This window comes from Sciurus carolinensis, chromosome 4, assembly GCF_902686445.1.
Source record: "Sciurus carolinensis chromosome 4, mSciCar1.2, whole genome shotgun sequence".
Lineage (NCBI taxonomy): Eukaryota > Metazoa > Chordata > Mammalia > Rodentia > Sciuridae > Sciurus > Sciurus carolinensis.
The window spans coordinates 53,460,759-53,474,266 of NC_062216.1; the positions used below are offsets into that span (position 1 = coordinate 53,460,759).

At 32.7% G+C, this 13,508-nt stretch overlaps 1 protein-coding gene across 1 annotated transcript in view; it reads right to left on the reverse strand.

Moving 5' to 3' along the window:
- LOC124982703 (A disintegrin and metallopeptidase domain 3-like) overlaps positions 1-13,508 on the reverse strand; it is a 100,417-nt gene that overhangs the window by 15,502 nt on the left and 71,407 nt on the right. The window contains exons 13-16 of the mRNA XM_047549667.1: positions 11,913-12,108; positions 11,359-11,446; positions 10,928-11,108; positions 6,141-6,255 (exon numbers count right to left, since the gene is read on the reverse strand). Coding sequence (XP_047405623.1) covers positions 6,141-6,255; positions 10,928-11,108; positions 11,359-11,446; positions 11,913-12,108 — 580 coding nt within the window. The remainder of the gene's footprint in view (positions 1-6,140; positions 6,256-10,927; positions 11,109-11,358; positions 11,447-11,912; positions 12,109-13,508) is intronic.

A 13,508-nucleotide genomic window follows, 5' to 3' on the forward strand; every position in this document is an offset into this window, starting at 1 on the left:
TTATATATCTGTGAGGAGTAACACGAGAAAGCAATGGAGTGATTATATGATTATGCAGCTTGATTGTGGAGGACATTATATGAATCTAAAAATGACAAAATTGCATACCACGAAACACAAAAACACACGCATACACAGTGAGATGACTGCACTTACACTGGTGCAACTAATTATAGCCTTGCCTCTTTTCACAACGCCATTTCACAGTTTGGATAGTGTGGAAAATAACTAGAACATTTTAAGGCGATAGAGTCTGGGTTACATGGGACTTCTCTCAAATGTTCTTTGTAGGTCTTTAAATCTATAATTATTTCATCATAAAAAGTTAAAATATAAACCAAAATCAGATAGGACTACACACCTAACACATGACAGAGAAGAACCAAACAACATAACAAAACTGAAAATAGCATATGGTGGCAAAAGCATGTACAGAGCCCGGAACTCACATAATGGATTGAAAGCTGAAAGCAAGCAAATCTGGTATAGCCAGTTTGCAAAATAGTTTGACTGTGTCTCGTGACATTAGACATAAACACATACCATATGATGCATCAAACTCACTCCTAAGTATTCACCCACCAAAAAAAAAAAAAAAAAGTTTGGCATACAAAAAACCCTGTGTGCATGTTTATAGCAGTTTTTTCCACAACTGTCAAATCTAGAAACAACCTAGAAGTAATTTAATGAATGAATGCCTGAATAAATTATTGTGCATCTTTTCAATGGGAATCTCCTTAGAAATAATAGGCTGGGTGCAGTAACACACATCTATAATCCCAGCAGCTCAGAAGGCTGAGGCAGGAGGATTACAAGTTCAAAACCAGCCTCAGCAATTCAGCAAGGACCTAAGCAGCTTAGTGAAACCCTGTCTCAAAATAAAAAATGAAAAAGGCCAGGGATGTTTCTCAGTGGTTAAGCACCTCTGGGTTCAATCCTGGTACAAAGAAAGAAAGAAATAATAAAGAATGTAAAATTGAAACACTTGATAACATAAATGAGTTTCAAATATGTGTGCGCTATGCGTGACATTCTGAAAAAGGCAAACCTGTGTGGACAAAAAGGAGATTGTTTGTTGCCAGAGATTGACAGTGGTACATGACTGTAAAGTGGTAACTAGAGAGAAAATATATCTTTGACACAACTGCTGTGGTGGTGACATGAGCCTGCACATATTTTAGTACCTATAGGACTATAATCCATGGAGTGAATGTAATTTCTGAAACCCAATATATTAAATAAAAATAAACCTTAATACAAAGATAATTTTTTTGGCTAAAACTTTTGGCCAAAACTTCAAAAATGTGATTAATCCACACATTTCACTTTCTCAGTAAACTCCAGCAGAATAAACTAAAAGATAATCACGTTTTGGCACATCATAATGAAACTATGCACAATCAAGGGTGAGATGTGTTTAAAATGAAGGCAAAAATAAATTTATGTTATTGGGGTGATTAATGAAATTGCACCTATATTTTCATAGAAATGAAATCCAGGATACAACAAGGGTATGTCTGTGCTGCTCAATGGGACAATTCTCAGTGGAGAATTTCACTTTTGCTGAAAATCTTCCTCACAAATTAAGATTCTATAAAACATTTTAAGGACAGTCAAAAACTAAGACAATTGGTCACTGCAAAACATATGTAAAAAGAAATGCAAGAGAAAGTTTTCAGGGTGAAATGGAAAGGTCTACGTAGAAATTGAAATACGTCTGCAACATTGAGTAGTCCTAGAAAAAAGTAAATAGTAGGTGAAAGTAAACATTTTGTTTTAAAATACTCTTAACATTCTATTTACCTTTTAACTGCAATGCCCAACTTGCATTTCTAAGAGCCATACTGTAATCATAATGACATAGATAGGTTGAAGATAATATTTAAATTTATACAGAAATATAAAATGATTTAAATTTACACTGTAAGATTAAAATTGATTAAACCAAAACAAACTGATGTAAGAATCCGTACCATAAACCAAGAAAGGCATTTCATAATGGTAGAATATACAACTCATCATGATGTAAAATAGTTCCAAATGTGTATGTACCCAATGATATAGCATCAAAATACATAGATAAAAATGGACGGGAATATAAAAACATAGACAAACCCAAAGTCATTTTTAGAAATTTTTTAAAATACTGTATCAATAAATGGTAGAATAATTAAAAACTTTGTCATTGTATAAAATATTTAGACACAAATATAATCAAATTACTGTAATAGATATTAACAGAAGAGCATTTCAATTACTGAATGCACATTCTTTTCATCTGCACCTGGGGCTTTTATCAAAATATATCATTGGACAATAGCCCATAATGAAGTCTCAAAACATAACATACAACAATGATGATGGAGACAATATTTTCTAAATGTTAGAATTTTAACCAAGGAACCACAAAAGTCTAATGAGAAATTTCCCAAATATGTGTCAATTTGAGACTCACTTCTACATAACAACATTAAGGAGGTCATTCTACCAATTAGAGGAAGGTTTATAAAAAAGAATGAACAAAGAAAAGATGTCATTAAGATGGATGAAGACAAGTGCTTAATATATATCCCTTCTATATCAAAGAAACCAAATTATGAATTAACAACTATATGGTCCACAGTATCTAATGGTGAGCATAAGAATACAGAATGGGAATGGAGAACCTATAGAACATGGAGATTCATGAAATGTGCACTGCAAAGCAAATGAAATATTCAACCTTTGGAGTAGTGTGTCTCAATTGGGAAAAAATTAGAATATTGTGTATCAATTAGAAAACAATTAGAACAAAAGGGACTTCACCCAGTGGGAAAAGGTAAACAGGAAACCTTCAAAAGTCTCTATCAATGTCAAAATTTTCTGAAGCCTGTGCTGGTGGAGTATCCTCTAGTCTTCATAACCCCCAAAGGCAATTTAGGGAGATGTCTGGAGTTTACATGGCTAAACTACTCCAGAGAAAATGTCCACAGACTGTACTCCATGACCAATACTGCGGGTGCATGGGTTCATTTTGAAACCAGAGCCACTGAAAGTTTCATGCTCCAGGGATCAGTAGCACTGTATATCTCCAAGCACAAGGTTTGCTCCTTATTAAAAGTTCACATAGAAGTGCACAAGTCCACAGCCAGGTTAATGTAGCTCCCAATCTTCTGGGACAAAGTACCTAGATGATTGTCCATACTTTCCATCCCACTGCCCAACCCTGTGGGAAAAACAACCCAGAGAGCCAGCCAATGCTTGCCCCCAGCACATGGAGCAGCCCGACTCCTCACACAAAGGCATACAACCTCCTATAGCTTAGTTCATTGAAACAATTGCAGGCATCACTGATTCTGATTATAGCTGAAGAAATTACAAAATTACGTGGACACTATGCAAATGCACGTATCTGGAACCAAAGCCAATGCACTGTATATCGTCAACATCTTAGGACTCATCTGTAGTTCCTATGCTACTCTTTAGAAAGAGACAATGCAAAAGATGTGAAAAATATGCACAGATATTTAGAGAAAACAAGAAACAATGAAACTCAAAGAAGGGAACACAATAATTCTGCAATAATAAAAAATAAAGAAATGAAAATATGTGAATTCTGTGGAAAGGATTTCAAACAATCGTCTTGAGTATTTCAGTGAGATATAAATAACAGATTATTCACTGAAATAAGAAAAAAATTATTATCTGAGTGCACAAATCTATGAAGAAATACATATCAAAACAAAAAGGATAAGACATGAATCTTGGAGCTAAATAATTAAATGAAAAAACTAAAATTACAACTGAGAGCTTCAACAGCAGTTTATATGAAGTAGAAGGCAGAATCGGTGAACTTGAAGACAAGTTTTTCAAAGTAAGTCAGCCAAAGGGAAAGGAAAGGAAAAAAAAAATTTTTTTAAAGTGGAAAGCACCTTTAGGATTTATGGAATTCATTATGTTGGTTCCAGAAGAAAAAGTAGTGGAGTAAGGCAGAGAAAGCTGTTTTTTGTTTGTTTTTGTTTTTGTTATTTTTAATTAACAAAAGTAATTGCAAACTCTTGACATACTGGGAGAGTTATGAACATCAAAAATCCAGGTAGTTCAAAGGATCCAAATTAATTCTACCCAAATAATTATTTATAGGGAGACATTATAATCAAACTCTGAATGTTAAAGACAAAATACAAAAACCAGGAAAAGTGTCACACCATTCAAAAGACAATCACCAACTGACTATCAAGAGATTGCTCAACAAAAAGTTTTCACATCAAGAGAGAATGACATGAGACAGTCAAAGTTCTAAAAGAAAAATAAAACTTCATTCAATAATAATGTAACAAATAAATCTATTCTTCCAAAATGAAAAAGAAATAGAATCTTTCTCAGGCGAGCAATTGCTGAGGGACCTTCATCACAATTCAACAAGCTTTTAAAAAATGCCTAATGGATTGTTTGGAATGGAAGCAGACAATAATTGCTGTCATGAAAACAACAAAGTATAAAACTTATAGGTGTAAGTAAATTTTCAATCAAACTTGGACTATTCCACTATAGCCATGGTCATATGGAAATATTTTTCAATCTCTAGTATGAAGGTTAAAAGTCAAAGCAGTCAATACTAATTATAGCCATGATAAGTATTTAAGTTTAAACTAACACAAATAATAAATTGGAGGTAGTAAAAATCTAGAAGATTTTTATGCTAACCAAGTTAAGTAGATGTCACCTTTAAAACCTCTGTGATAATATTCTTAAATAACACTTATGCTAACCATAAAAAAAAAAACTTAAAGCACATACACAAATGAGAAAGAGCATGAAAAAAATTTTAATCACTATAAAAAAACCTTAAGTGTAACCAATAAAAGAGGAAAAATAATTAAGACATACTTTCAGGAGCAGCACATGAACTATGGGTCTTGGAACTGTCCCAAAATAGAGATAACACCTCCCTAGGGAATTTTTCAGTACAAAAGCACTGATTGAAATCTGCCTAGTTGTGTGGTGAAGCCCTGATCAAAGGGAAATTCCTTGCTAGCCAAGGAATTTTATTAGTTAATAACCTTGGGTTCAGATGTCTGCTGCCTGGAGGAAGAGAATAATGGGTGCAAGATGATAAGTTCTAATTGGATTGCTTTTACTCTCAGCTTTTGTTTTCTTTATCTTGAAGAAGCTTTCTCACAATAAATCCTTCTGATGTTGAAACCTATGTAATAAATGTGCTGAGTGTGCTCCTGGTCAGTCTTCTACCAGAGGCAGGCTGAACCACCAAACCCCAGTTTTTTCTCTACTTTTGTGTCTGTCTGTATTTTTTCTAATCATCTCATTGACCAGTCCATGTAGCCCTGAATAAACAGTCATGCAGGACATGACAACTAACTCCTTCAACAGGGACTGACACAGACACATGGGAATTCATTTGTCAAGCTGAGTGTGATGCTCCTAAAAGAGATGTGTGTTGGTGAAAGGAAGGAGAGGAGTGAGTATTTATGTATATACAGCATATATAGTATTTGATGCAAAATGCAGGACAGTTAAGGTCCAAAGAAGGAGATCTCTATATTATTATGCCTATGTTTATGCTTAAGACTGCTTAAATCATGGGGAAGCCTGATAAAGAAGATACAGATGGTGCAGTTTTTTAGAATTTGTTATTGAAACTTTTCCCTGGTTCCTTGAGAAAAGAGCAGAAAATGTAGAATCATGGGAGATAATTGACAAACAGCTGTGTGTTAGCTATACAGCCAAGGGACCTGACTAAATCCCAGTGGGAACTTTTACCTGATGGTCTTTGATACAAGATTGCCTTGGTCTATCTTATAAAAATATAAAATGGTCGACTTCTGACCTTCTTTCTGGCTTTAGAAGTGCCATTAAAGGCTGCAAACAGTTAAAGAATCTTCTCCTGCAGCCCCACTCCCTGCTCTACTGGAATCTTTATCTCCTGAGATAATGCTTACTTCTGGGTTAAAATTTAAAGTGTGGATACAAAATAGACACAAGTGGTTATTTAAAGAGGTAAAGTAAAAATGGAAATCTCAGTTCCACAGTTGTACTCTCTACATGTCAGGTGCTTCACTGTCATAAAGGACAAAAAAATATTGTAGACCATTTCTAAGGGAGCACAAGCTCAATTAGAAAACACTGATCTGGAGACTAACCTGCTCTAAGCCAAAACCCATCATCGAAGCTCCCTCCTGGTGATGACATTACTTCTTCACAATCTGGAGGAGCATATCCTCGATCACAGTGACAATTTAAATTACTATTGCAAACCTAACACCAAAGTCAAACAAAATGAAGAACATAAAACTAAATTAATTTTTTGTGTTAGACCAAGTAAATATTAAAATACTGTAATTTAGCATAAGCAGTTTTAATTTAATACAGCTAACAAATTTACAACAAAAGTGACATAAACGTACATGCAATATATTTTTAAATAAAATAGTGCCATTGTTTTTCATATTTTTAAGTACAAGTAGATAACATTCTTTTTTAGATTTTTATTTGTTTTTTTTTTAGTCATGTATGACAGGAGAGTCTATTTTAACATATTTATACAAATATGGAGTATATCTTATTCTGATTAGGATCCCAGTCTTGTAGATGTACACGATGTTGAGATTCACTGTGATGTATTTGTAAATGTACATAGGAAAGTTATGTCAGATTCATTCTACTTCATTTCCTATTCCTATTCCCCCGCCCTTCCCTTTATTCCCCTTTGTATTGATATAAATTAAAATGCTTTATTTTAGAAAACTATAGAGTTTATGAAGCTAGAAAGAGTAAAGTGATGATAATTAATCTTTATTATTAATTTATGCCACATTTTGAAAAGAGAGCTGTGATATAAGCCAATGTCTATGAATGAAGAAAGAAAAACAAAAGGAAAAATCTTTATAGTCAAGTACAAATGCCAATATTCATATGAAGGATTGAAAATATCTTTAAATGTGATCAGTGAATAAACAGATCATCAGTAACAGAATGAAGAATTCAGAAATAGCCTCTAGCAAAAATTGAATATAAGATTAAATTAAAACCATGTAAGAAAAGAAAAAAATAGAAACAAGATTCTGAGTAACAGATTATGTGTGTAATTTGAGGGAAAATGTTGACGTAAGACACAGGTTCTGTTTGAATTGAATTACTATATAAAGCATCAGTACGGCCAAAGACACTGTTCTGGTCACAAACAAAGCAAAATGTATGCTTGGAAAAACATAATGACAAAAGTTTAGACAATTTCTACAACCTAGCAGTTAATTTAATAATGGATGGACCAATACAAATACTAATGTCAGATATGACAATACATACTTAAGCCCTGTATCATTGAATACTAAATAAATGCAAGTCAGAGATGGATTTGGCATGTTAGAAGACTTAAAAAAGACTGATGAAATAATCTAGTCAAAATATGAGGAAATGCACATTTTCATACATGATATGTGAGATCAAAAATTGGTATAGTTTTTCATGAAAATTTAAATGTTGCATAAGTTTGGCTCATGAGATTTCAGTGCTAATAATTTAAGAAACCATATAAATGTGAAAAGTTCAATGCACAACAATGTCTGTTTCTACCATTATTTGCAGTAATTAAAATATTATTTGAAAGTCCATTAATTTATGAATTTGGGACTACAGTAGAGAAGATCCATAAAAGGAAATAAACTGAAGTTGTCAAAAGATGAAATCAATGTCAATGGAAAAGAAATTATTTCATAAAATTATTAGATGACAGGCAGTGTGAATATTAAAAATACATTGTATATTTATAAATATATGAAATATATGCCCACTCAATTTAAATGATATGTATAAATGTATAATGTATGTGTAATGCTTAATAAATCCAGTTCTAAAATTTCATAATCTAAAGCATTGTCATAATGTTTCACATTACATTTTCACAAATTCAAAGCTTCATTTGCTCATGAGGACTATAACAATCTGATTATAAACATAAATTATGTATATATGTGTAAATAATGGAATGTAATTTCCTTCTTAACTGCAATTTTATAAAAGAAATTTCCACATCAAATAATTCTGAACATAATTATCCTGTAAAAGTTTATTGACATAACAATATTTAAAAAGAGAGATATCTGTTACATACCCCATGTCCTCCACATTGGTGCTCTGAGCTACAATTTGCTTTTTCCACATGGGTATGTGCAAGAACACAAGATCTGCCACTACAAACCTAAAAAACATGTTAAAGCTAAATATATCGAAGTAACCACCACCAGCATAAGCTTTAAATATAAACTCAAGAGTTGAGGGATCACAATTGGTGTAAAAATTATATGGAAGAGTGCTATGCAAAATGGATAAATCAGATATCACAACATTGGCTGGTTCTTAGAAAAACTATTGGAGTCAATATCAACATAGTATGCTACTACTTTATTAAGTATTAAATCTTGCAAAAACATTTTTCCCTTGATAGAGCAGAGCTACACCTTAATTATTATAAACTGGTGTAAGAACAAGCAAAACCAGCTTGTAGTAAATATTTATTTTGACTAGGAACTGCCTTTGCACTTCATGCATTTTTCTTTTCTATACTCATAAAAACCCTCAGGAGTCATTTTACTTTCATTTAATATTTGATGAGAATAAAATTTAAACTCTTTCAAGTTCAAGCCATGAGTTATGGAACAGCTATTTTTCAGTGCAAGAACTGCTTTACTCACAGAAACCAAGGCCCTGTTTAACATTGATGCTAAAGACCAATGCTCCCAACAAGTTTGCTTTTTTTCCACCTATAATTATAATCCCTCCCTCCCTCTCTCTCTCCCCACCTCTCTCTCTCTCTCTCTCTCTCTCTCTCTCTCTCTCTCTCTCTCTCTCTTTTCAGGAAGCAGGGCTTTATTCTGTGACATGGAGGAAACATGCTTTCCCAACTGCCCTTGTGAGTCCCATGCAGGGTTCCAAACACCTCTTATCTTTCACATTAGCAGAGTATTCTTGCAAAAGTTATTGAATTTCTCCAAACATCAGTTAATTCATCTTTGAATTTGGGGTACTATTAAACATCTCACAACCAGTGAAAGAACTGGTTGCACACAAATGAACAAAAGCCATTTGGGCATATGGTAAAAGCTCATTAACTATAATAATTTACAATGCAGATTCTACATAACATGTTAATAGTTCTCTACTGAAATTTTAATTTAATCTGAATGTCTCTTGAGGCATCTTCTAAAATGATGTCTGGCTTTTCTCATGTTATCTGATGGAATACTTTGTATATGAAGATTGTCTTTGTTTGAAAGACATAGCAAAGTACCAAAGGTTAAAAAGTTTATTTGGGCCAACAATCATGAATTGGGCATCTCCAAACCAGTAGTTTTTCAGAAACTGTATTGAAGATACATAGGAGGGAAGTTATTATCAGAAGAAACAAGAAAGAAAGGAAATGAATTATTGTATTTGATTGGTTGCAGTTATACAGCCTCCTTATTTGATTTATCCTGCTGAATAGTCCCTAGTAATATGATCATAAGTTAGTTGGCCGCTTCTGACTAGTTTGGCTTGAATTCTCTAATACAGGAATTTACAAAGAACTGGTCAAGTTACATTTTACTTATTTTTGTAAATCAAACTTGGTTACGGTCATTTACAAGGCCTAAATGACTTTGTCTGCTCAAGCATTCTTCAGGCAAGTTTCCATTTTAATTTTCTTTAATATCTTAGCAAGTCTTTATTGTCTATCGCCATGGATAGAGAAAGAGAAAACAAACATCAACTCGTTCATTAACTAAACATGCTCTGATGGTACCAGTGAGAGTAACACAAATAAACACAAACTAAGGGAGATTGAAAAGGGCCTAATATGAATAACAAAAGAAACTACAATCACTAATGAAATTCTAAGAGTTTTATTAGTGCCTATGTGCCAGGAAACAAAGACAAAGATCAACTCAATTTTTATGTTATTTTATTCCAAACTGAACATTAGTCTGGTTGTGTTTTTCTAACAAAAGATAAAATTAGTTAATAAATATTTATATTTCTCAAGTTAAATTTAAAGTAAATGCTTTTTCAGTTTGTTTTAAGTGGTTTTTGAAGGGACAACAGATTATTTTTTAATATGATCAACCCCTGGTATTTTCCTTTTTCATTAATTCTTTCTTTTTATTTGAGAGTTTCATTTCCCATTCTGAGATAAGTGTACTATTCACATGCATTTTCCTCTGCTTATTTCTCAAATTATCACATCTTCAAGTATTCTATTTGCACTAAACTATTTGATAATTATGCACCTTTTCATTAACCAACTGATTTTTCCTATTACTAATTTGAAAATCCTTTCTTAGGATTCTCAAAAGCTTTATGGAAAAGAAAAGTATAACGAACTGTTTTATTATTGTGTTTTATGAGGGAAAGACTTTTAACAAGAATATTGTGTTTTCAGAGGAACTTTAAAGAGTATATGTCAATAAGCAACATAAATGTTTTACTTATTTTGTAACCAAATTAATTCTCCTTATCAATCACTACCAGAGGAAATACTTAACTTTAAATTTCTCTTTAATGTTCTTATTATTAGGTTGTTCTGAGAAACTGGCATTCTTGTGACATTTTTTTATGACATCTTCATGTGTATTATTTCATTCTTTTTGTTTGTGGTTTATATAAATTATTGCAGACCATATCCTTGCCTGAGAATGGGGGCTTATATTCAGTAGTCCAAATATCTACTGAAAAAATTCATGATAATGAAGCAAAAATTCCTTTGACCAACAGAAATTTTGATCTTTTCACTAAAGGATATCATGCAGTAGCCAGAAGTATTAGCATTGATTATAAATTTAAAAAGTAAGCTCTGTCACACACATTCATAAACACACACACACACACATACACACAAATTCATACATTCACAAACAATTCCACCATAAATAATATCAAATAAAATTGTATTTACCCTTTCCTGACCACAAGGAGCAACATTCTGTGCAAACGTATCATCCTTTCTTGAAGTATTTCTTAAATGTGCCGACAAGCATACATGGCCGGCAAGGTATGTATACTGCAAATCATAATCTCTCAGAGGTGCTAAACTTGTATGTCCCCAGCTACAAGCTAATTTTCCACAAAGAACAGACCTGGCAATAAAAAGCATAAAAGTTACCTATTTGCGACTTAGTTTTCTAATATACTTGGAAAATAACAATTCAAAATAGAAGGTATTTCAAAATGTTATTCAGACTATAACACCAAAAGTATTTGTAATATGAACCATCTTATGAAGTGAAACATAAAGTGCGTATTCATTTCTCATTTCTATTACATAGGACTTTGCTGTATATACGCAATATATACACACAGAAAATGTAGTATCCTCTAAGTGCATACCCAAAAGAACAGACTCTTCCACAGTTTCCAAATTTATCATTTTGAAAATTTATTTCTTCAACACACAGATAAGGAGCATTTGTAGCATCTGAAAACAATAAGAATTTCCAATTACTAAGATTTAAAGAATCATTTAAAGTTGTTAAAAGTGCTTGCAGTCAATAGAGAGACATGGAGACAAGGCCCACCATCTGCTATGAAATATTGAAGACTTCTACTGTGTAATACAAGGACAACAAATAATAACTAAAGACTACCAAGAATGTGAAAATCTGTAGTACAGTACAGATATTAAGAAACTCATCATTTTCTCTTGTAAGTCATATTCTAATCATGTACTCCTCTTCTACCAATCACCTGAAATTTGATAAATATCCTATTGTATTTGTTCTGTAGTTACTAGGCCAATTTTATCTTTTGACATAGATCAAAGTTACTATGATTTACAAGTTTACTTTCAAATGTAAATGTAAAATAACATTTTCTAGGATTACTGACTTTAAAATAACTGCACTTTAAAAGTGAAAACCAGATAAAGAAGATACAACAATTACATCTTCCAAATAACTCCATACAATGTCTACTCGGATCTCGGCAAATTCCACTCAAACAATAAGCAGACCCATTATTGCATGGTTCTAAATTAGCAGCTTTCACATCAGGCACGCAAGACGGAGATGTTCCATTGCAATATTCCGGAAAATCGCAGTCATCTCTACTTCTCCTACATAGGTGTCCTCTTTCGAACATCTTTGAGACAAAGAAAAAAGATGCATATTTGTCAGGTTCAATCGGGTTTTCCTTTTACAACTAACAATTGTTGTGGATGTTGTGAAAGAGAGAATCTTTCTACTTTTTGAAATATTAGTATGGAATACAGCTGTAAGAAGAGGTAATGACCGAACTATACCACATATGGAGAAGGCTTGTTTGAGATTTGCTAGCAAAAAAGCAAAGATATCCAAAATAGAGGGTAAAATCATTGTTAATATTTGAGAAAAGATTTACCTGAGCATGCACTTACACAAAACTTCTACTTAAACTTCTGAAATATTTGTTTTTCTTTGACTATTCATTATGAAGATTAAACTGTCCAAAACATAATTATTATAATGTGGTACCAATTAATTTTTAATCACCTATAGTAATTGAAGTTCTGGTTAGAAATACTTTCCTCATTATTGTTATAAATCAGTTGGTTCAACTCTTTTCTTTCATGTCTTTGTGTGAAGTTTGTCTAAGTTGAAAATTTATAAGGAAAAATATTGCGAGGAACCTCATTGTTAGTAAAGAATACTACTATTTTGTAAAACTAAAAGGAATAAATTTTTAAAGACACTTCTATTTGAAAGAATACAAAGAAGAAAATATGAAGCTTTCTACACTAATGGCAGAGCATAAAACATGTATAACTCTTTGAATGACAGCAAAAGTCAAATTCTACACTGTAATATACAATAAAATTAATATGATCAGATCTGATGCATTCAGTTATTGTTACTGAGGCCCTCCTAGCAATTTGGGTCATGAATTTTCATTTACCAAATGGAGCAATTATCTCCATTTAAAGAACCACCCTTTAGGATGTAAGTGGATAGCAATATACTGCTCAGAAGACCAAAAAGTCAATACAAGGGCTCTGGTGAATGGAAAAGCAGAAAGGTCTAAGAAGTAGAAACCTTAAGACTGTCCTTGGCATTCATACACCTTGTAAACAAGTAACTTTTGGCTTTACTCACTAGTCCACAGAGTGAAAAAGAAAACCTTGCCAAAGCTACTTCAGTATTTTATACACTACATAATGTTGACTTTTCTGCAGTGATTCTTTTTCTGCAGTTTTCAGAATAAGAATTATGGTTGTCTGTTTCTTGGAACACTGCGTGTTAACTATGTGTGGTTAAGGTGGTTTATTCAAAATTGTGTCATCAGTTGTTCAGTCATGAAGAGTTATATTCAGGCATGACCTGGCCTGAATTTAAATAACACCCAAATAATATGGAGTTAGTATTGTATGTAAGAACTGAGTGGGACTTGCATACAGGGTCAGTGAAAACAGGAGCTAAGGATGTTGAATTAGCCCTAAGGGCATCCTCTCAGTCTGTAATTAACCAAGTGTGAATTGAGTTTCTGTTGGCTACCATCAGGAGCCA